Source organism: Colius striatus, chromosome 1, assembly GCF_028858725.1.
Source record: "Colius striatus isolate bColStr4 chromosome 1, bColStr4.1.hap1, whole genome shotgun sequence".
Classification (NCBI taxonomy): Eukaryota; Metazoa; Chordata; class Aves; order Coliiformes; family Coliidae; genus Colius; species Colius striatus.
The window spans coordinates 1,820,477-1,841,466 of record NC_084759.1 but is presented as its reverse complement, the minus strand read 5'-3'; the positions used below and the strand labels follow the sequence as shown (position 1 = coordinate 1,841,466).

Here is a 20,990-nt window from a genome sequence, read left to right as displayed (position 1 = left end):
TGACCGCGCTGCCTGCGGGCACAGCGCCGCTCGCCTCCAGCCCACACGGCCTCGGGGACCCCACACAGCCCTCAGGGACCCCCACAACACACAGGGGACCCCACAGATCCCTCGGGGACCCCACACGGCATCGGGGACCCCACTGACCCCTCAGGGACCCCCACAACACACAGGGGACCCCACTGACCCCCCGGGGACCCCACACGGCATCGGGGACCCCACTGACCCCCCAGGGACCCACAGCACACAGGGGAACCCCACAACACCACACGGCCTCAGGGACCCCCACAACACACTCAGAACCCCCAAGGGACCCCCCAGACCCCTCACGGAACCCCACAGCACACAGGGGACCCACATGGCCTCAGGGACCCCCAGACCCCTCAGGGACCCCACTGACCCCCCGGGGACCCAACACAGCCTCGGGGACCCCCACAACACCACAGACCCCACAGGGATCCCCCAGAACACAACAGAGGCCTCAGGGACCCTCACAACACACAGGGACCCCCCACACGGCCTCAGGGACCCCCCACAACACCACAGAGGCCTCAGGGACCCCACAGACCCCTCAGGGACCCCACAACGGCCTCGGGGACACCCCACTGACCGCGCTGCCTGCGGGCACAGCGCCGCTCACCTCCAGCCCACACGGCCACACGCAGCCCTCGCGGACCCCCACACACACCGCTCGGGGACCCCCCAGACCCCTCACGGACCCCCACAACACACAGGGACCCCACATGTCCTCACGGACCCCCACACACCCCTCGGGGACCCCCCAGACCCCTCAGGGACCCCCACAACACACAGGGAGCCCACATGTCCTCACGGACCCCCACACACCCCTCGGGGACCCCACACAGCCTCAGGGACCCCCAGGACACACAGAGACCCCCCAGACCCCTCACAGACACCCATGCGGCCTCAGGGACCCCCCCAGACCCCTCACGGGCCCCCACAACACACACAGAGCCCCCAGACCCCTCACAGACCCCCACATGGCCTCAGGGACCCCCCAGACCCCTCACAGGCCCCCACATGGCCTCAGGGACCCCCCAGACCCCTCACAGACCCCCACGCGGCCTCACAGACCCCACAGACCCCTCGGGGACCCCCACAGCACACAAGGGAACCCACATGGCCTCAGGGACCCCCCAGAACACACTCAGACCCCCCCAAGGGATCCCCAGACCCCTCAGGGACCACCACAACACCACAGAGGCCTCAGGGACCCCCCACAGCACCCTCAGAGCCCCCCAAGGGACTCTCAGACCCCTCAGGGACCCCACACGACCTGTCAGGGACCTCCCAGAACACACTCAGACCCCCCGAAGGGATCCTCAGACCACCCCAGAGGCCCCCCAGACCCCTCAGGGACCCCCCACAACACACAGGGGACCCCCACACTGCCTCAGGGACACCCTCAGACCCCCCCCAAGGGATCTCCAGACCCCTCAGGGATCCCTAAGACCACCCAGGAACCCCCCAGACCACCCTCAGAGCTCCGCCAGACCCCCTCAGAGACCCCCAATCCCCTCCAGAGCTTCCCCAGACCCCCCCAGAGACCCCCCCAGACCCTCTCAGGGACCCCCAATCTCCTCCAACCTCCCCCCAGAGACTCTCCAGACCCCTCCCCAGCCCTCCCCAGGCACCACCCAGTTCCCAACAGACACCCCCAGAGACTCCCAAAGACCCCCTAGGGACCCCTCCAGAGCTCCCCCAGACCCCCTGAGGGCCCCCCCAAGCCCCCCCAGGGGCTCAGCCCCCCCAGAGCCACTGACCCATGTTCCAGGTGCCGATGAACACCGAGATCATGTCGGGCTCGTCCTGCTGGGAGTGTTTGTTCTTCATCAGCTGCAGCAGCTGGCAGAAGGCCTCTCGCTTCTGGGGGGGAGGGGAAAGCTGTGAGAGACCCCCCCAGACCCCTCCTCAGCCCCCCCAGCTCTGCTCAGCACCCCAAACCCCTCCCCAAAGCAAGAGGGAGCAGCTCAGGGACCTCCCTTCAAGCCCCATGGGGAGGAAGGGGTTAAACCCTCCACTCCCACCCCCCCCCAAACCCCTTCAAAGACCCCCCCGAGGGTCTCCCCACCCCTACAAGAGCCCCCCCACCCCCACGGGGGTCTTCCCACCCTTACAAGGGTCTGTCCACACCAAGGGACCCCCCCATACACACACACTCCCCCATGGGGGTCTCCTCCAGCCCCAGGGGGGTTCCCCCACCCCTAGGGGACCTCCACCATTGCCCCCACGAGGGTCCCCCCACCCCTACAAGGGACCCCCCCACAGTCCCTCGGGGGTCCCCCCATCCCCTCTGGGACCCTCCATCCCCATCGAAGCTCCCCCCACCCCTACAAGGGACCCCCCACCCCCCTGAGGCTCCCCCCAGCTCCCCAAACATCCCCCCACCCCCACGAAGCTGCTCCCACCCCCTCGAGGGTCTCCTCACCCCTACAAGGGACCCCCCACAGCCCCTCGGGGGTCCCCCCATTCTCTATGGGACCCTCCACCCCTACAAGGGACCCTCCCACCCCCCTGAGCCCCCACCCATCCCCCCACCCCCTCGAAGCTTCTCCCACCCCCATGAGGGACCCTCCCCACCCCCCCCAAGCCCCCTCCTATCTCCCCAACCCTCTCCCCACCCCCCGAGGGTCTCCCCACCCCCACCAGTGACCCTCCCACCCCCCTGAGCCCCCTCCCATCTCCCCACCCATCTCCCCACCCCCACGAGGTCCCCCCCCCCAATACAAGGGACCCTCCACTCCCCTGAGCCCCCTCCCATCTCCCCACCCATCCCCCCACTCCCTTGAGGGACCCTCCATCCCCCTCGAGGACCCCGCTCTCTCCCCCTGAGCCCCCTCCCATCTCCCCACCCCCCGAGGGACCCTCCATCCCCCTCGAGGACCCCCCCACCCCAATGAGGGACCCTCCCCACCCCCCCCGAGCCCCCTCCCATCTCCCCACCCCCCCTCCCCACCCCACGAGGGTCTCCCCATCCCTACAAGGGACCCCCCACAGCCCCTCGGGGGTCCCCCCATTCTCTATGGGACCCTCCATCCCCCTCGAGGACCCCCCCACCCACACGAGGGACCCTCCCCACCCCCCCCGAGCCCCCTCCCCCCTCCCCGCCCCCCTCCCCGCCCCCCCGAGCCCCCCCGCGGGTCCCCCCGAGCCGCGCACCCTGGCGCTGAGGAAGATGAAGTCGCGGCGCTGTGTCCTGTCGCGGTCCCGGTCCCTGTCGAACACGATGCCCAGCTTGGTGTGCACCCGCTGCGACTTGATCAGCTGCCGGACTGCGGGGGCACAGCCAGGGGAGGGGCTGCAGCCCGTGCCCACCCACCGCGGGCTGCGGGGCACCACAGGCACCCCCGGCGGCTCCTGTGCCCCCTGTGCCCCCTGCCCAAACCCCCTATGCCCCCTGTGCCCCCTGTGCCCCTGCCCAAACCCCCTGTGCCCCCTGTGCCACCTGCCCAAGCCCCCTGTGCCCCCTGTGCCCCCTGTGCCCCCTGTGCCACCTGCCCAAACCCCCTGTGCCCCCTGTGCCCCCTGTGCCCCCTGCCCAAACCCCCTGTGCCCCCTGTGCCCCCTGTGCCCCCTGCCCAAACCCCCTGTGCCCCCTGTGCCCCCTGCCCAAACCCCCTGTGCCCCCTGCCCATGCCCCCTGTGCCCCCTGTGCCCCTGCCCAAACCCCCTGTGCCCCTGCCCAAATCTCCTGTGCCCCCTGTGCCCCTGCCCAAACCCCCTGTGCCCCCTGCCCAAACCCCCTGTGCCCCCTGTGCCCCCTGCCCAAACCCCCTGTGCCCCCTGCCCATGCACCCCATGCCCCCTGTGCCCCCTGCCCATGTCCCCTGTGCCACCCCAAGCCCCCCTGTGCCCCCTGCCCAAACCCCCTGTGCCCCCTGCCCATGTCCCCTGTGCCCCCTGTGCCCCCTGCCCATGCACCCCATGCTCCCTGTGCCCCCTGCCCAAACCCCCTGTGCCCCCTGTGCCCCCTGCCCGTGCACCCCATGCTCCCTGTGCCCCCTGCCCAAACCCCCTGTGCCCCCTGTGCCCCCTGCCCAAACCTCCTGTGCCCCCTGTGCCCCCTGTGCCCCCTGCCCAAACCCCCTGTGCCCCCTGCCCATGCTCCCCTGTACCCCCTGCCCATGCACCCCATGCACCCCTGTGACCCCTGCCATGGGGGCACTGGGGATAGGGACCCCCAGCAGCACCTGTGCCCTCCTGTGCCCCCTGCCCATGACCCCTGTGCCCCCTGTGCCCCTGCCCAAGCCCCCTGTGACCCCCTGTGCCCCCTGTGCCCCCTGTGCCCCCTGTGCCCCCTGCCCAAACCCCCTGTGCCCCCTGTGCCCCCTGTGCCCCTGCCCAAACCCCCTGTGCCCCCTGCCCATGCTCCCCTGTACCCCCTGCCCATGACCCCTGTGCCCCCTGTGCCCCTGCCCAAGCCCCCTGTGACCCCCTGTGCCCCCTGCCCAAATCCCCTGTGCCCCCTGCCCAAGCACCCCTGTGCCCCCTGCCCATGTCCCCTGTGCCCCCCTGTGCCCCTGCCCATGCACCCCATGCCCCCTGTGCCCCATGCCCAAACCCCCTGTAACCCCTGCCATGGGGGCACTGGGGATAAGGACCCCCAGCAGCACCTGTGTCCCCCTGTGCCCCCTGCCCAAGCCCCCCTGCCCATGTCCCCTGTGCCCCCCTGTGCCCCTGCCCATGCACCCCATGCCCCCTGTGCCCCCTGCCCATGCCCCCCTGTGCCCCCTGCCCATGCCCCCCTGTGCCCCCTGCCCATGCCCCTCATGCCCCACTGTGCCCCTGCCCATGCCCCTCATGCCCCACTGTGCCCCCTGCCCATGCTCCCCATGCCCCCTGTGCCCCTGCCCGTACGTCCCCTCACTCCTGCCATGGCTGAAGCTGCTCCAGTGCTCCCCTGTGCCCCTGCCCATGCCCCTCCCTCACTCCTGTCATGGCTGAAGCTGCTCCTGTGCCCCTGCCCATGCCCCCGTGCCCCCTGTGCCACCCATGCCCCTCACTCCTGTCGTGGCTGAAGCAGCTCCAGTGTCCTCCAGTGCTCCCCTGTGCCCCTGCCCATGCCCCCCTCACTCCTGTCGCTGCTGAAGCAGCTCCTGTGCCCCCTGCCCATGCCCCCTGTGCCCCCTGTGCCCCTGCCCATGCCCCTCCCTCACTCCTGTCGTTGCTGAAGCAGCTCCTGTGCCCCCTGCCCATGCCCCCTGTGCCCCCTGTGCCCCTCCCTCACTCCTGCCGTGGCTGAAGCAGCTCCTGTGCCCCCTGTGCCCCCTGCCCATGCCCCCTGTGCCCCTGCCCATGCCCCTCACTCCTGCCATGTCTGAAGCAGCTCCTGTGCCCCCTGTGCCCCCTGCCCATGCCCCCTGTGCCCCTCCCTCACTCCTGCCGTGGCTGAAGCAGCTCCTGTGCCCCCTGTGCCCCCTGCCCATGCCCCCTGTGCCCCTGCCCATGCCCCTCACTCCTGTCGTGTCTGAAGCAGCTCCTGTGCCCCCTGTGCCCCTGCCCATGCCCCCTGTGCCCCTCCCTCACTCCTGTCGTGGCTGAAGCAGCTCCTGTGCCCCCTGAGCCCCCTGCCCATGCCCCCTGTGCCCCCTGTGCCCCTGCCCATGCCCCCTGTGCCCCCTGTGCCCCTGCCCAAGCCCCCTGTGCCCCTGCCCATGCCCCCTGTGCCCCTCCCTCACTCCTGTCGTGGCTGAAGCAGCTCCTGTGCCCCCTGAGCCCCCTGCCCATGCCCCCTGTGCCCCTGCCCATGCCCCCTGTGCCCCTCCCTCACTCCTGTCGTGGCTGAAGCAGCTCCTGTGCCCCCTGTGCCCCCTGCCCATGCCCCCTGTGCCCCTGCCCATGCCCCCTGTGCCCCTCCCTCACTCCTGTCGTGGCTGAAGCAGCTCCAGTCCTCGCTGACGTCCCTCTGGCGCCGCAGCAGCACGACCTGGCCCCGCTCCACGTCCACACTCAGCGTCTGTCTCTGCCCCTTGCCCAGCTTGGGCAGCTCGCCCAGGCTCACGTCCAGCTTCACCTGCGGCCACAGCTCTGCTGGCACGGCCATGGACACGGCCCCCACGGACCCCCACAGACCCCCACGGACCCCCAAGGGCAGCCTGGGGATGGGGAAGCCCCCTGTGCCCACCGGGGGTGGTGAAGCCCCCCTGTGCCCCCCCCAGAGGGTGGGGAAGCCCCCCTGTGCCCACCAGGGGTGGTGAAGCCCCCCCTGTGCCCACCCAGGGGATGGTGAAGCCCCCTCAAGGGATGCTGAAGCCCCCACTGTGCTCCCCCAAGGGATGGTGAAGCCCCCCCAAGGGATGGTGATCCCCCCCTGTGCCCACCCAGGGATGGTGAAGCCCCCTCAAGGGATGCTGAAGCCCCCCCTTGTGCCCATCCAGGAGATAGTGAAGCCCCCCCTGTGTCCCCCCAGGAATGGTGAAGCCCCCTCAAGGGATGGTGAAGCCCCACTGTGCCCCCCCAAGGGATGGTGAAGCCCCCTCTGTGCCCCCCACAGGGATGATGAAGCCCCCCCAAGGGATGGTGAAGCCCCCTCTTGTGCCCCCCCAAGGGATGGTGAAACCCCCCCCCCGTGCCCCTTCTGTCATAGGGGGGGTTCATGCCCTCAGTGTCATGGCAAGGGACAGTGAAGCCCCCCCTTGTGTCCCCTCAAGGGATGGTGAAGCCCCCAATGTGCCACTTGTGTCACAGGTGGGGTTCATGTGCTCAGTGCCATGCCAAGGGATGGTGAAGCCCCCCCTTGTACCCACCCAGGGATGGTGAAGCCCCCTCAAGGGATGCTGAAGCCCCCCCATGTGCCCATCCAGGAGATAGTGAAGCCCTCTCTGTGTCCCCCCAGGAATGGTGAAGCCCCCTCAAGGGATGGTGAAGCCCCCTCTGTGCCCACCCAGGGGATGGTGAAACCCCTCCTGTATCCCCTCAAGGGACGGTGAAGATCTCCCTGTGCCTACCTCAGGGTTGGTGAAGCCCCCCAAGGGACAGTGAAGCCCCCCCTTGTGCCCACCCAGGGATGGTGAAGCCCCCCCTCTGTGCCCACCCAGGAGATAGTGAAGCCCCCCCGTGTCCCCCCAGGGATGGTGAAGCCCCCAATGTGCCACTTCTGTCATAGGGGGGGTTCATGCCCTCAGTGCCATGCCAAGGGATGGTGAAGCTCCCCCTGTGCCCCCCAAGGGATGGTGAAGCCCTAATGTGCCCACCCAGGGATGGTGAAGCTCCCCCAAGGGATGGTGAAGCCCCCAGTGCCTCCCAGTGCCCCCAGTGGCCCAGCCCAGCTCACCTCGAAGGTCTGCACTGGGATGCTCTTGGCCTTGTGGCTCAGGGCTGGGGGGGGGCCGGGCCCGGGCAGGGGGGCAGCAGCGCTCAGCTCCTGCAGCGCCCGCAGAGCCTGGGGACAGCGGGCTCAGGCACCAGTGCTCCCAGTGCTCCCAGTGCTCCCAGTGCTCCCAGCGCTCCCAGTGCTCCCAGCGCCCCACACAGCCTGCCCAGTGCTCCCAGTGCCCCACACAGCCTGCCCAGTGCTCCCAGTGCTCCCAGTGCTCCCAGTGCTCCCAGCGCCCCACACAGCCTGCCCAGTGCTCCCAGCGCCCCACACAGCCTGCCCAGTGCTCCCAGTGCTCCCAGCACCCCACACAGCCTACCCAGTGCTCCCAGTGCTCCCAGTGCTCCCAGTGCTCCACACAGCCTGCCCAGGGCTCCCAGTGCTCCACACAGCCTGCCCAGTGCTCCCAGTGCTCCCAGTGCCCCACACAGCCTGCCCAGTGCTCCCAGCGCCCCACACAGCCTGCCCAGTGCTCCCAGTGCTCCCAGTGCCCCACACAGCCTGTCCAGTGCTCCCAGTGCTCCCAGTGCCCCACACAGCCTGCCCAGTGCTCCCAGCGCCCCACACAGCCTGCCCAGTGCTCCCAGTGCTCCCAGCGCCCCACACAGCCTGCCCAGTGCTCCCAGTGCTCCCAGCGCCCCACACAGCCTGCCCAGTGCTCCCAGTGCTCCCAGTGCTCCCAGCGCCCCACACAGCCTGCCCAGTGCTCCCAGTGCTCCCAGTGCTCCCAGTGCTCCACACAGCCTGCCCAGTGCTCCCAGAGCTCCCAGCGCCCCACACAGCCTGCCCAGTGCTCCCAGTGCTCCCAGTGCTCCCAGTGCTCCACACAGCCTGCCCAGTGCTCCCAATGTTCCCAGTGCCCCAGTGCTCCCAGCGCCCCACACAGCCTGCCCAGTGCTCTCAATGCTCCCAGTGCTCCCAGTGCTCCCAGTGCCCCACACAGCCTGCCCAGTGCTCCCAGTGCTCCCAGTGCTCCCAGTGCTCCACACAGCCTGTCCAGTGCTCCCAGTGTTCCCAGTGCTCCCAGTGCTCCCAGTGCCCCACACAGCCTGCCCAGTGCTCCCAGTGCTCCCAGTGCCCCACACAGCCTGCCCAGGGCTCCCAGCGCCCCACACAGCCTGCCCACTGCTCCCAGTGCTCCCAGTGCTCCACACAGCCTGCCCAGTGCTCCCAGTGCTCCCAGTGCTCCCAGTGCCCCACACAGCCTGCCCAGTGCTCCCAGTGCTCCACACAGCCTGCCCAGTGCTCCCAGCGCCCCACACAGCCTGCCCAGTGCTCCCAGTGCTCCCAGTGCCCCACACAGCCTGCCCAGTGCTCCCAGTGCTCCCAGTGCTCCCAGTGCTCCCAGTGCCCCACACAGCCTGCCCAGGGCTCCCAGCACCCTACACAGCCTGCCCAGTGCTCCCAGTGCTCCCAGTGCCCCACACAGCCTGCCCAGTGCTCCCAGTGCTCCCAGTGCTCCCAGTGCTCCACACAGCCTGCCCAGGGCTCCCAGTGCCCCACACAGCCTGCCCAGTGCTCCCAGTGCTCCCAGTGCCCCACACAGCCTGCCCAGTGCTCCCAGTGCCCCACACAGCCTGCCCAGTGCTCCCAGTGCTCCACACAGCCTGCCCAGTGCTCCCAGCGCCCCACACAGCCTGTCCAGTGCTCCCAGTGCTCCCAGTGCCCCACACAGCCTGTCCAGTGCTCCCAGTGCTCCCAGTGCCCCACACAGCCTGCCCAGTGCTCCCAGTGCCCCACACAGCCTGCCCAGTGCTCCCAGTGCTCCCAGTGCCCCACACAGCCTGTCCAGTGCTCCCAGTGCTCCCAGTGCCCCACACAGTCTGCCCAGTGCTCCCAGCGCCCCACACAGCCTGCCCAGTGCTCCCAGTGCTCCCAGTGCTCCACACAGCCTGCCCAGTGCTCCCAGTGCTCCCAGTGCCCCACACAGCCTGCCCAGTGCTCCCAGTGCCCCACACAGCCTGCCCAGTGCTCCCAGTGCTCCCAGCGCCCCACACAGCCTGCCCAGTGCTCCCAGTGCTCCCAGTGCTCCCAGTGCTCCACACAGCCTGCCCAGTGCTCCCAATGCTCCCAGTGCCCCAGTGCTCCCAGCGCCCCACACAGCCTGCCCAGTGCTCCCAATGCTCCCAGTGCCCCAGTGCTCCCAGTGCTCCCAGTGCCCCACACAGCCTGCCCAGTGCTCCCAGCGCCCCACACAGCCTGCCCAGTGCTCCCAGTGCTCCCAGTGCTCCCAGTGCTCCACACAGCCTGCCCAGTGCTCCCAGTGCTCCCAGCGCCCCACACAGCCTGCCCAGTGCTCCCAGTGCTCCCAGTGCTCCCAGTGCTCCACACAGCCTGCCCAGTGCTCCCAATGCTCCCAGTGCCCCCAGTGCTCCCAGCGCCCCACACAGCCTGCCCAGTGCTCTCAATGCTCCCAGTGCTCCCAGTGCTCCCAGTGCCCCACACAGCCTGCCCAGTGCTCCCAGTGCTCCCAGTGCTCCCAGTGCTCCCAGTGCCCCACACAGCCTGTCCAGTGCTCCCAGTGCTCCCCAGTGCTCCCAGTGCTCCACACAGCCTGTCCAGTGCTCCCAGTGTTCCCAGTGCTCCCAGTGCTCCCAGTGCCCACACAGCCTGCCCAGTGCTCCCAGTGCTCCCAGTGCCCCACACAGCCTGTCCAGTGCTCCAGTGCCCCACACAGCCTGCCCAGTGCTCCCAGTGCTCCACACAGCCTGCCCAGTGCTCCCAGTGCTCCCAGTGCTCCCAGTGCTCCCAGTGCCCCACACAGCCTGTCCAGTGCTCCCAGTGCTCCACACAGCCTGCCCAGTGCTCCCAGTGCCCCACACAGCCTGCCCAGTGCTCCCAGTGCTCCCAGTGCTCCCAGTGCTCCACACAGCCTGCCCAGGGCTCCCAGTGCCCCACATAGCCTGCCCAGTGCTCCCAGTGCTCCCAGTGCCCCACACAGCCTGCCCAGTGCTCCCAGCGCCCCACACAGCCTGCCCAGTGCTCCCAGTGCTCCACACAGCCTGCCCAGTGCTCCCAGCGCCCCACACAGCCTGTCCAGTGCTCCCAGTGCTCCCCAGTGCCCCCACACAGCCTGTCCAGTGCTCCCAGTGCTCCCAGTGCCCCACACAGCCTGCCCAGTGCTCCCAGCGCCCCACACAGCCTGCCCAGTGCTCCCAGTGCTCCCAGTGCCCCACACAGCCTGTCCAGTGCTCCCAGTGCTCCCAGTGCCCCACACAGTCTGCCCAGTGCTCCCAGCGCCCCACACAGCCTGCCCAGTGCTCCCAGTGCTCCCAGTGCTCCACACAGCCTGCCCAGTGCTCCCAGTGCTCCCAGTGCCCCACACAGCCTGCCCAGTGCTCCCAGTGCTCCCAGCGCCCCACACAGCCTGCCCAGTGCTCCCAGTGCTCCCAGTGCTCCCAGTGCTCCACACAGCCTGCCCAGTGCTCCCAATGCTCCCAGTGCCCCAGTGCTCCCCAGCGCCCCACACAGCCTGCCCAGTGCTCCCATTGCTCCCAGTGCCCCAGTGCTCCCAGTGCTCCAGTGCCCCACACAGCCTGCCCAGTGCTCCCAGCGCCCCACACAGCCTGCCCAGTGCTCCCAGTGCTCCCAGTGCTCCAGTGCTCCACACAGCCTGCCCAGTGCTCCCAGTGCTCCCAGCGCCCCACACAGCCTGCCCAGTGCTCCCAGTGCTCCCAGTGCTCCCAGTGCTCCACACAGCCTGCCCAGTGCTCCCAATGCTCCCAGTGCCCCAGTGCTCCCAGCGCCCCACACAGCCTGCCCAGTGCTCTCAATGCTCCCAGTGCTCCCAGTGCTCCCAGTGCCCCACACAGCCTGCCCAGTGCTCCCAGTGCTCCCAGTGCTCCCAGTGCTCCCAGTGCCCCACACAGCCTGTCCAGTGCTCCCAGTGCTCCCAGTGCTCCCAGTGCTCCACACAGCCTGTCCAGTGCTCCCAGTGTTCCCAGTGCTCCCAGTGCTCCCAGTGCCCCACACAGCCTGCCCAGTGCTCCCAGTGCTCCCAGTGCCCCACACAGCCTGTCCAGTGCTCCCAGTGCCCCACACAGCCTGCCCAGTGCTCCCAGTGCTCCACACAGCCTGCCCAGTGCTCCCAGTGCTCCCAGTGCTCCCAGTGCTCCCAGTGCTCCCAGTGCCCCACACAGCCTGTCCAGTGCTCCCAGTGCTCCACACAGCCTGCCCAGTGCTCCCAGTGCCCCACACAGCCTGCCCAGTGCTCCCAGTGCTCCCAGTGCTCCCAGTGCTCCACACAGCCTGCCCAGGGCTCCCAGTGCCCCACATAGCCTGCCCAGTGCTCCCAGTGCTCCCAGTGCCCCACACAGCCTGCCCAGTGCTCCCAGTGCCCCACACAGCCTGCCCAGTGCTCCCAGTGCTCCACACAGCCTGCCCAGTGCTCCCAGCGCCCCACACAGCCTGCCCAGTGCTCCCAGTGCTCCCAGTGCCCCCACACAGCCTGTCCAGTGCTCCCAGTGCTCCCAGTGCCCCACACAGCCTGCCCAGTGCTCCCAGCGCCCCACACAGCCTGCCCAGTGCTCCCAGTGCTCCCAGTGCCCCACACAGCCTGTCCAGTGCTCCCAGTGCTCCCAGTGCCCCACACAGCCTGCCCAGTGCTCCCAGCGCCCCACACAGCCTGCCCAGTGCTCCCAGTGCTCCCAGTGCTCCACACAGCCTGCCCAGTGCTCCCAGTGCTCCCAGTGCCCCACACAGCCTGCCCAGTGCTCCCAGTGCCCCACACAGCCTGCCCAGTGCTCCCAGTGCTCCCAGCGCCCCACACAGCCTGCCCAGTGCTCCCAGTGCTCCCAGTGCTCCCAGTGCTCCACACAGCCTGCCCAGTGCTCCCAATGCTCCCAGTGCCCAGTGCTCCCAGCGCCCCACACAGCCTGCCCAGTGCTCCCAGTGCTCCCAGTGCTCCCAGTGCTCCACACAGCCTGCCCAGTGCTCCCAATGCTCCCAGTGCCCCAGTGCTCCCAGTGCTCCCAGTGCCCCACACAGCCTGCCCAGTGCTCCCAGTGCTCCCAGCGCCCCACACAGCCTGCCCAGTGCTCCCAGTGCTCCCAGTGCTCCCAGTGCCCCACACAAGCCTGCCCAGTGCTCCCAGTGCTCCCAGTGCCCCACACAGCCTGCCCAGTGCTCCCAGTGCTCCCAGTGCTCCCAGCGCCCCACACAGCCTGCCCAGTGCTCCCAGTGCCCCACACAGCCTGCCCAGTGCTCCAGTGCTCCAGTGCTCCCAGTGCTCCCAGCGCCCCACACAGCCTGCCCAGTGCTCCCAGTGCTCCCAGTGCCCCACACAGCCTGCCCAGTGCTCCCAGTGCTCCCAGTGCTCCCAGTGCCCCACACAGCCTGCCCAGTGCTCCCAGTGCCCCACACAGCCTGCCAATGCTCCCAGTGCTCCCAGTGCCCCACACAGCCTGCCCAGTGCTCCCAGTGCTCCCAGTGCTCCCAGTGCCCCACACAGCCTGCCCAGTGCTCCCAGTGCTCCCAGTGCCCCACACAGCCTGCCCAGTGCTCCCAGTGCTCCCCAGTGCTCCCAGCGCCCCACACAGCCTGCCCAGTGCTCCCAGTGCCCCACACAGCCTGCCCAGTGCTCCCAGTGCTCCCAGTGCCCCCACACAGCCTGCCCAGTGCTCCCAGTGCTCCCAGTGCCCCACACAGCCTGCCCAGTGCTCCCAGTGCTCCCAGTGCCCCACACAGCCTGCCCAGTGCCCCCAGTGCTCCCAGTGCCACCACATGCTCCCCAGTGCCATCAGGGACGCTCCTCACTTTGGGGACCCCCCTGAACTCGGGGACCCCCAAAAGCCGCCCCTCCCCCCTCTGACCTTCTTCTCGATGCTGGCCAGGAAATCCCTCAGCACCGAGAGCTTCAGCACCAGCGTCTGCAGCTCCTGCTCCCCACCCTGCAGCCACACAGCACCACGGCAGGATGGGACCCACACACAGCACCACGGCAGGATGGCACCCACACACACAGCCACACACGGCACCAGGGCAGGATGGGACCCACACACAGCACCACGGCAGGATGGGACCCACACACACAGCCACACACAGCACCACGGCAGGATGGCACCCACACACAGCACCACGGCAGGATGGGACCCACACACAGCACCACGGCAGGATGGGACCCACACACACAGCCACACACAGCACCACGGCAGGATGGCACCCACACACAGCACCACGGCAGGATGGGACCCACACACAGCACCACGGCAGGATGGGACCCACAGCCACACAGCCACACACAGCACCAGGGCAGGATGGGACCCACACACAGCACCACGGTAGGATGGGACCCACACCCACACACAGCACCAGGGCAGGATGGGACCCCCACATACACACAGCCACACAGCACCAGAGCAGGATGGGACCCACACACAGCACCAGGGCAGGATGGGACACACACACACAGCCACACAGCACCAGGGCAGGATGGGATCCACAGCCACCCTGCCCACCCTGGGAGGGGTAGAAGCCCCCAGCACCGTGGGACAGGGCAGGATGGGACCCCCAAAGCCACCCTGGACCCCCAAAAAGGAAGGGACACCCAGCACCATGGGATGGGGCAGGATGAGACCCCCCCTCCCCCTCAGATCCACCCTGGACCCCTGAAAAGGGAGGGAGCCCAGCACCACAGGACAGGGCAGGATGGGACCCTCAAACCCACCCCAGCACCCCTGGGAGGGGCAGAACCCCCCCAGCACCACTGGACAGGGCAGGATGGGACCCCTGGACCCCCCTCCCCCAGCCCCAGAGGTGGATGTTTCTCCCCATCCTTTCCCTCCCCCCTGGGTCAGGGTGCTGGGGGGTGCTGGGGGGTGCTGAGGGGGTGCTGGGGGCTGTTTGGGGGGGTCTCTGCCCCGTCCCCCCTCACCTGCTGCAGGATCTTGGTGCCCATGGGGGGGCTTTGCTGGTCAAACACCTTGGCCAGGATCTCCAGCCCCACCAGCACCTTGTCCACCTCGCTGGGGGGGGACAGCAGGGGGGGCTCAGTCGGTGCCCCCCAACACCTCCCCAACCCCCCCATGGGTGCCAGGACCCCCAACACCTCCCAAACCCTTCCCCATGGGTGCCAGGAACCCCCCCAAACACCCCCCCCATGGGTGCCAGGACCCCTTCATCATCCTTAGCACCCCCCAGTGGGTGCCAGGACCCCCCAGTTGTCCCCATGGGTGTCAGGACCCCCCTAGCCCCCCTGAACCCCCCCCAACACCTTCCCATGGGTGTCAGGACCCTCCCAAACCCCCCCAACCTCCCCATGGGTGCCAGAACCCCCCAACAGTCCCTATACTCCCCCCCCATGGGTGTCAGGACCCCCCCAGCCCCCCTCAACCCCTCATGGGTGCCAGGACCCTCCTAACCCCCGCCATGGGTGCCAAGACCCCCCCCTAAGCCCCTCCCCATGGATGTCAGGACCCCCAACAGCCCCCCATGGATGCCAGGACCCCCAACACTCCCCCTAAACCCCATGGGTGCCAGGAACCCCCCTAAACCCCTCCTATGGATGCCAGGACCCCCCCAGCCCCCCTCAACCCCTCATGGGTGCCAGGACTCTCTCAACCCCCACCATGGGTGCCAAGAACCCCCCTAAACCCCCCCATGGATGCCAGGACTCCCAACACCCCCCAACACCCTCTCATGGGTGCCAGGACCTCTAACAGCCCCCCAACAACCCCATGGTTGCCAGGACCCCCCCTAACCCCCCTCCATGGATGCCAGGACCCCCAACAGTCCCCCTCAACCCCCCATGGGTGCCAGGACCCTCCTAACTCCTCCCATGGGTGCCAGGACCCTCCCAACACCCCCCAACCCCTGAGGGGTGCCAGGCAGGACCCTCTCAACCCCTCCCATGTGTGCCAAGACCCCCCCCAACCCCCCCCCCATGGGTGTCAGGACCCCCCTATGGATGCCAGGACCCCCTCAACAGCCCCCCAACCACCCCCATGGGTGCCAGGATCCTCCTACCCCCCCCTCCCCCCATGAGTGTCAGGACCCCCCTATGGATGCCAGGACCCCCTCAACACCCCCCCAACCACCCCCATGGGTGCCAGGACCCCCCCGTGGGTGCCAGGCGCCGCACCCACCCGTGCAGGCGCTTGCAGGAGCTGAGCAGGGTGCTGTGCAGGTGGGGGAGGGTGCTGGCCCCTCCCCGCACCGCCTCCAGGTCCAGCGCGTAGCTGCCCCGCAGGTAATCGTGGCACAGGCTGCTCAGGCCGTTGGGGCTGCGGGGGGTGGGCACGGGCTGGGCACGGGGCGGGGAGGGGGTGGGCAGGGGGCGGGGAGGGGGTTGGAAGGGGATGGGCACGGGCAGGGGGTGGGCAGGGGATGGGCAGGGGATGGGCAGGGGATGGGCAGGGGATAGGATGGGGATGGGCAGGGGGTGGGCACAGGCAAGGGGTGGGCAGGGGGTGGGCAGGGGATAGGATGGGCACGGGCACTGGGTGGGCACAGGCACTGGGTGGGCAGAGGATGGGGAGGGGGTTGGAAGGGGATGGGCACGGGCAGGGGGTGGGCAGGGGATGGGGAGGGGATAGGCAGGAGGTGGGCAAGGGACAGGATGGGGATGGGCAGGGGGTGGGCACAGGCATTGGGTGGGCATGGGGTGGGCATGGGATGGGGAGGGGGTGAGCAAGGGACAGGATGGGGATGGGCAGGGGGTGGGCACAGGCATTGGGTGGGCAGGGGGTGAGCAGGGGATGGGCAGGGGGTGGGCACAGGCACTGGGTGGGCAGGGGGTGGGCAGGGGATGGGCAGGGGATGGGCAGGGGGTGGGCACAGGCAAGGGGTGGGCATGGGGTGGGCAGGGGATGGGGAGGGGGTGAGGAGGGAGTGGGAGTGGGCACAGGGTGGGCAGGGGATGGGATGAGGAGAGAGTGGGCACGGGCAGGGGGGCGGGCAGGAGATGGGGAGGGGATGGGGGTGGGCAGGGGATAGGATGGGCATGGGCAGGGGGTGGGCACGGGCACTGGGTTGGCAGGGGGTGGGCAGGGGATGGGGAGGTGGTGAGGAGGGAGTGGGCACAGGGTGGGCAGGGGATGGGGAGGGGATTGGGGTGGGCAGAGAGGGGATTGGGGTGGGCAGGGGATAGGATGGGGGTGGGCAGGGGATAGGATGGGGATGGGCAGGGGGTGGGGCACGGGCACTGGGTGGGGAGGGGATGGGGAGGGGGCTGGAAGGGGATGGGCAGGGGGTGGGCACGGGCACTGGGTGGGCAGGGGATGGGGAGGGGGCTGGAAGGGGATGGGCAGGGGGTGGGCAAGGGGTGGGGCACGATGGGCAGGGGATGCCGGGCAGGGGGTGGCAGGGGCTGGCAATGCCAGGCAGGGGGTGGGCAGGGGGCAGGCAGAGGATGGATATGATGGGCAGGGGGTGGGCAGGAGAAGGGCACGATGGGCAGGGGGTGGGGAGGGGCTGGCAATGCCGGGCAGGGGGGTGGGGAGGGGACGGGCAGAGGATGGATATGATGGGCAGGGGGTGGCAGGGGATGCCGGGTAGGGGGTGGGCAAGGGGTGGGCACGATGGGCAGGGGATGGATATGATGGGCAGGGGGTGGGCAGGGGCTGGCAATGCCAGGCAGGGGGGGTGGGCAGGGGGCGGGCAGAGGATGGAGATGATGGGCAGGGGGTGGGCAGGGGATGGATATGGTGGGCAGGGGGTGGCAGGGGATGCCGGGTAGGGGGTGGGCAAGGGGTGGGCACGATGGGCAGGGGATGGATATGATGGGCAGAGGGTGGGCAGGGGCTGGCAATGCCAGGCAGGGGGTGGGCAGGGGGGCGGGCAGAGGATGGAGATGATGGGCAGGGGGTGGGCAGGGGATGGATATGGTGGGCAGGGGGTGGGCAGGGGCTGGCAGTGCCGGGCAGGGGGTGGGCAGGGGGTGGGCAGGGGCTGGCAGCGGGCTGGCAGCAGAGCCGCAGCCCCTCACCTCTCGGCCGACGCCCTCGCTCCCGGGGGGCTGCCCGGGGGGTCCCGGCCCCGCAGCGCCGCTCCCGGCTGCGGTCGCTGCTCGCGGCGGCACCGGCGGCTTCTCGTCGTCCCCATCTGCGGCGGGAACCGGGGCGGGGCCGTGGGAATCAGCCCCCGGCCCCCCCCGCGGGTCCCTCCCCCGCAGCCCCCCCGCGCCCTCACCCGAGCCGTCGCGCTCCTCGGGGGGCTCCTTGTCGCGCTCCTTGTCGCGCTCCACCGGGAAGAGCAGCGCGCACACCAGCCCCTGCCCCGGCTGCACGTACAGAGCCACCAGCTCCGGCAGCGACTGCACCCCGCCGCGCCGGGAACCCCCCTGCGACGTCTGCGGGGACACGGGGCAGGCGCTGAAACCCCCCCAGCAAGGCAAGGACACCCCCAAACACACCCCGCCTGGGGCGCGGAGAGCCCCGTGCAACGACAGCCCCGTGCAACGAGACCCTGTGCAACGAGAGCCCCGTGCAACGAGAGCCCCGTGCAACGAGAGTCCCGTGCAACGAGAGCCCTGTGCAACGAGAGCCCCGTGCAACGAGAGTCCCGTGCAACGAGAGGCCCCGTGCAACGAGAGTCCCGTGCAACGAGAGCCCTGTGCAACGAGAGCCCCGTGCAACGAGAGTCCCGTGCAACGAGAGCCCCCGTGCAACGAGACCTTGTGCAACGAGACCTTGTGCAACGAGAGCCCCGTGCAACGAGAGCCCCGTGCAACCAGCTCCCTGTGCAACGAGAGCCCCGTGCAACGAGCCTCTGTGTAATGAGAGCCCCGTGCAACGAGCCTCTGTGCAACGAGAGCCCCGTGCAACGAGAGCCCGTGCAACCAGCTCCCTGTGCAACGAGAGTCCATGCAACCAGCTCCCTGTGCAACGAGAGCCCCGTGCAACGAGCCTCTGTGTAATGAGAGCCCCGTGAAGCTCCCTGTGCAACGAGAGCCCCGTGCAACGAGCCTCTGTGTAATGAGAGCCCCGTGCAACGAGAGCCCTGTGCAACGAGAGCCCCGTGCAACGACACCCCCATGCAACGAGAGCCCCGTGCAACAAGAACCTGTGCAACGAGATCTTTGTGCAACCAGACCCTTGTGCAACGAGATCCCTGTGCAATGAGTCCCTGTGCAATGAGTCCCTGTGCAACCAGTCCCTGAGCAACCAGCCCCTGTGCAATGAGTCCCTGTGCAACCAACTCCCTGTGCAACCAGCCCCTGTGCAATGAGACCCCTGTGCAGTCCCCTAACATGTAGGGACCCCTCTTTGTGCAGGGAACCCCCCCTTGTGTGGGGATCCCCCCCCAGCATGTAGAGACCCCCCCCTTTCATGCAGGGATCCTCCCTCTGTGCAGAGACCCCCCACCCCCTTGTGTGGGGACCCCCCCTCTTTCAGGCAGGAACCCCCTGTGTGCAAGGACTCCATACAGAGACCCCCTCCCATGCAGAGACCCCCCCCCCTTTTCATGTAGGGACCTTCCCTTTCTGTAAAGACCCCCCCCAATGTGTAAGGACCCCCCCCTTTCATGCAGTGGACTCTCCCATTCATGCAGGGACCCCCCCCTCTGTGCAGGGACCCTCCCTAGTGTGAGGATCACCCCCCAATGTGTAGGGACCCCCATTCATGCAGGGATCCCCTCCCCTCTGTGCAGGGACCCCCCTAGTGTGAAGATCACCCCCTCCATGTGTAGGGACCCCCCATTCATGCAGGGATCCCCCTCTGTGCAGGGACCCTCCCTAGTGTGAGGATCACCCCCCAATGTGCAGGGGCTCCCCTTTCATGCAAGGAACCCCCCCCTCTCTGTGCAGGGACCCTCCCTAGTGTGAGGATCACCCCCCTTTCATGCAGGGACCCCTCTAGGGTGAGGATCACCCCCCAATGTGTAGGAACTCCCATTCATGCAGGGACACCCCCTCTCTGTAGGGATCTCTCCCTAGTGTGAGATCACCCCCCTTTCATGCAGGGACGCCCCTAGTGTGAGGATCACCCCCCCTTTCATGCAGGGACCCCCCTAGTGTGAGGATCACCCCCAATGTGTAGGGACCCCCATTCATGCAGGGATCCCCCCCCCCCCCCGTGCAGGGACCCCCCCTAGTGTGAGATCACCCCCCTTTCATGCAGGGACCCCCCTAGTGTGAGGATCACCCCCCAATGTGTAGGGGACCCCCATTCATGCAGGGATCCCCCCCCCCCCGTGCAGGGACCCCTCCCTAGTGTGAGATCACCCCCCTTTCATGCAGGGACCCCCCCTAGTGTGAGGATCACCCCCCAATGTGTAGGGACCCCCATTCATGCAGGGATCCCCCCCCCCCCCCGGGCAGGGACCCCCCCTAGTGTGAGATCACCCCCCTTTCATGCAGGGACCCCCCTAGTGTGAGATCACCCCCCCTTTCATGCAGGGACCCCCCTAGTGTGAGGATCACCCCCCAATGTGTAGGGACCCCCCCTTTGTGCAGGGATCCCTCATTGTTTGGGGACTCCCCCCACCCCTTTCATGCAGGGACCCCTCCTCATGCAGGGACCCCCCTTTGAGCAGGGACTCCATGCAGAGCCCCCCCTCCCCACACAGGGACCCCCTCCACATGAAGAGACCCCCCCCCTTCCATGCAGGGACCCCCCCTTGGCACATCATGGCACAGGGTCAATGCCAAGCCCCCTCCCCACACCCAGCCTCCCAGGAGAGCTGGGGGGCACAGAGACCCCCCCACCCTGCACACATGGGTCCCAGGTTTTAAGGGGGGGTCTCACATTTTGGGGAGGGGGTGCCAGGGTTGGGGAGGGGGTGCCATGGTGGGGGGAAGGGGCAGTGCCCACCTGCACTGCCAGGAAGTCGTCCTCATCAGGCAGGATCCGATAGGTGTGCACGTGCTTCTGGAACCTGGGGGCAAAGGGAAGGGGGGGTGGCATCAGGCAGAGGCTGCTGGGGGGTGGGCAGCACCCCAGCCCAGGGGGGGCACCAACACTCACCCCACAGGGCCCCTGTGCCACTGTGTGGGCATGGGCATCCAGGGGGGGTCAGGGCTTGGGTACCAGCATCACCCAGGAGATTGCACTGAGGTGCCAGATCTCAGCACTGATCCTGCTGGGGGGTGCCAAGGGGGTGTTGGGGGGGGCAAATGGGCATTGGGGGGTGCCAGAGGGGTGCTGGGAGGACCCAGATGGGTGCTGGAGGGTGTCAGAGGGGTGTTGGGGGGGAGGGCAGATGGGGACTGGGGGGCCCAAATGGCCATTGGGGGTTGCCAGAAGGGTACTGGAGGGTCCCAAATGGGTGCTGGGGGGTGCCAGAGTGGTGCTGAGTGCCATGGGTGCCTGGCAAAGCCCCTGTGTGCCGTGGCTACCTGGCACAGCCCTGGCACATCCTCGTGTACCTGGCTGTGCCCAGCACAGGCTGTTGGTGCTGCTGCAGTGCCCTGTGCCCACCCCAGCAGCTATTTATAGGCACCAGCAGTGGCTGCTGATGGGCCCCAGGTTGGCACAGGGGCTGCACAGTGGCTGCACAGTGGCACAGGGGCTGCACAGGGGCTGTACAGTGGCTGCACATTGGCACAGGGGCTGCACAGTGGCACAGGGGCTGCACAGGGGCTGCACAAGGGCTGTACAGTGGCTGCACATTGGCACAGGGGCTGCACAGGAGCTACACATTGGCACATGGGGCTGCAAAGTGGCACAGGGGCTGTACAGTGGCTGCAGATTGGCACAGGGGCTGCACAGGAGCTACA

At 68.7% G+C, this 20,990-nt stretch overlaps 1 protein-coding gene across 1 annotated transcript in view; it reads right to left on the bottom strand.

The window, feature by feature from the left end:
- LOC133629651 (phosphatidylinositol 3,4,5-trisphosphate 5-phosphatase 2-like) overlaps window positions 1-20,990 on the bottom strand; it is a 36,520-nt gene that overhangs the window by 9,109 nt on the left and 6,421 nt on the right. The window contains 10 exon segments of the mRNA XM_062020437.1: window positions 1,785-1,887; window positions 3,181-3,293; window positions 5,884-6,034; window positions 7,295-7,402; window positions 13,147-13,224; window positions 14,208-14,298; window positions 15,418-15,575; window positions 17,271-17,374; window positions 17,462-17,621; window positions 20,086-20,149. Of these exon segments, the coding sequence (XP_061876421.1) occupies window positions 1,785-1,887; window positions 3,181-3,293; window positions 5,884-6,034; window positions 7,295-7,402; window positions 13,147-13,224; window positions 14,208-14,298; window positions 15,418-15,575; window positions 17,271-17,374; window positions 17,462-17,621; window positions 20,086-20,149 (1,130 nt within the window).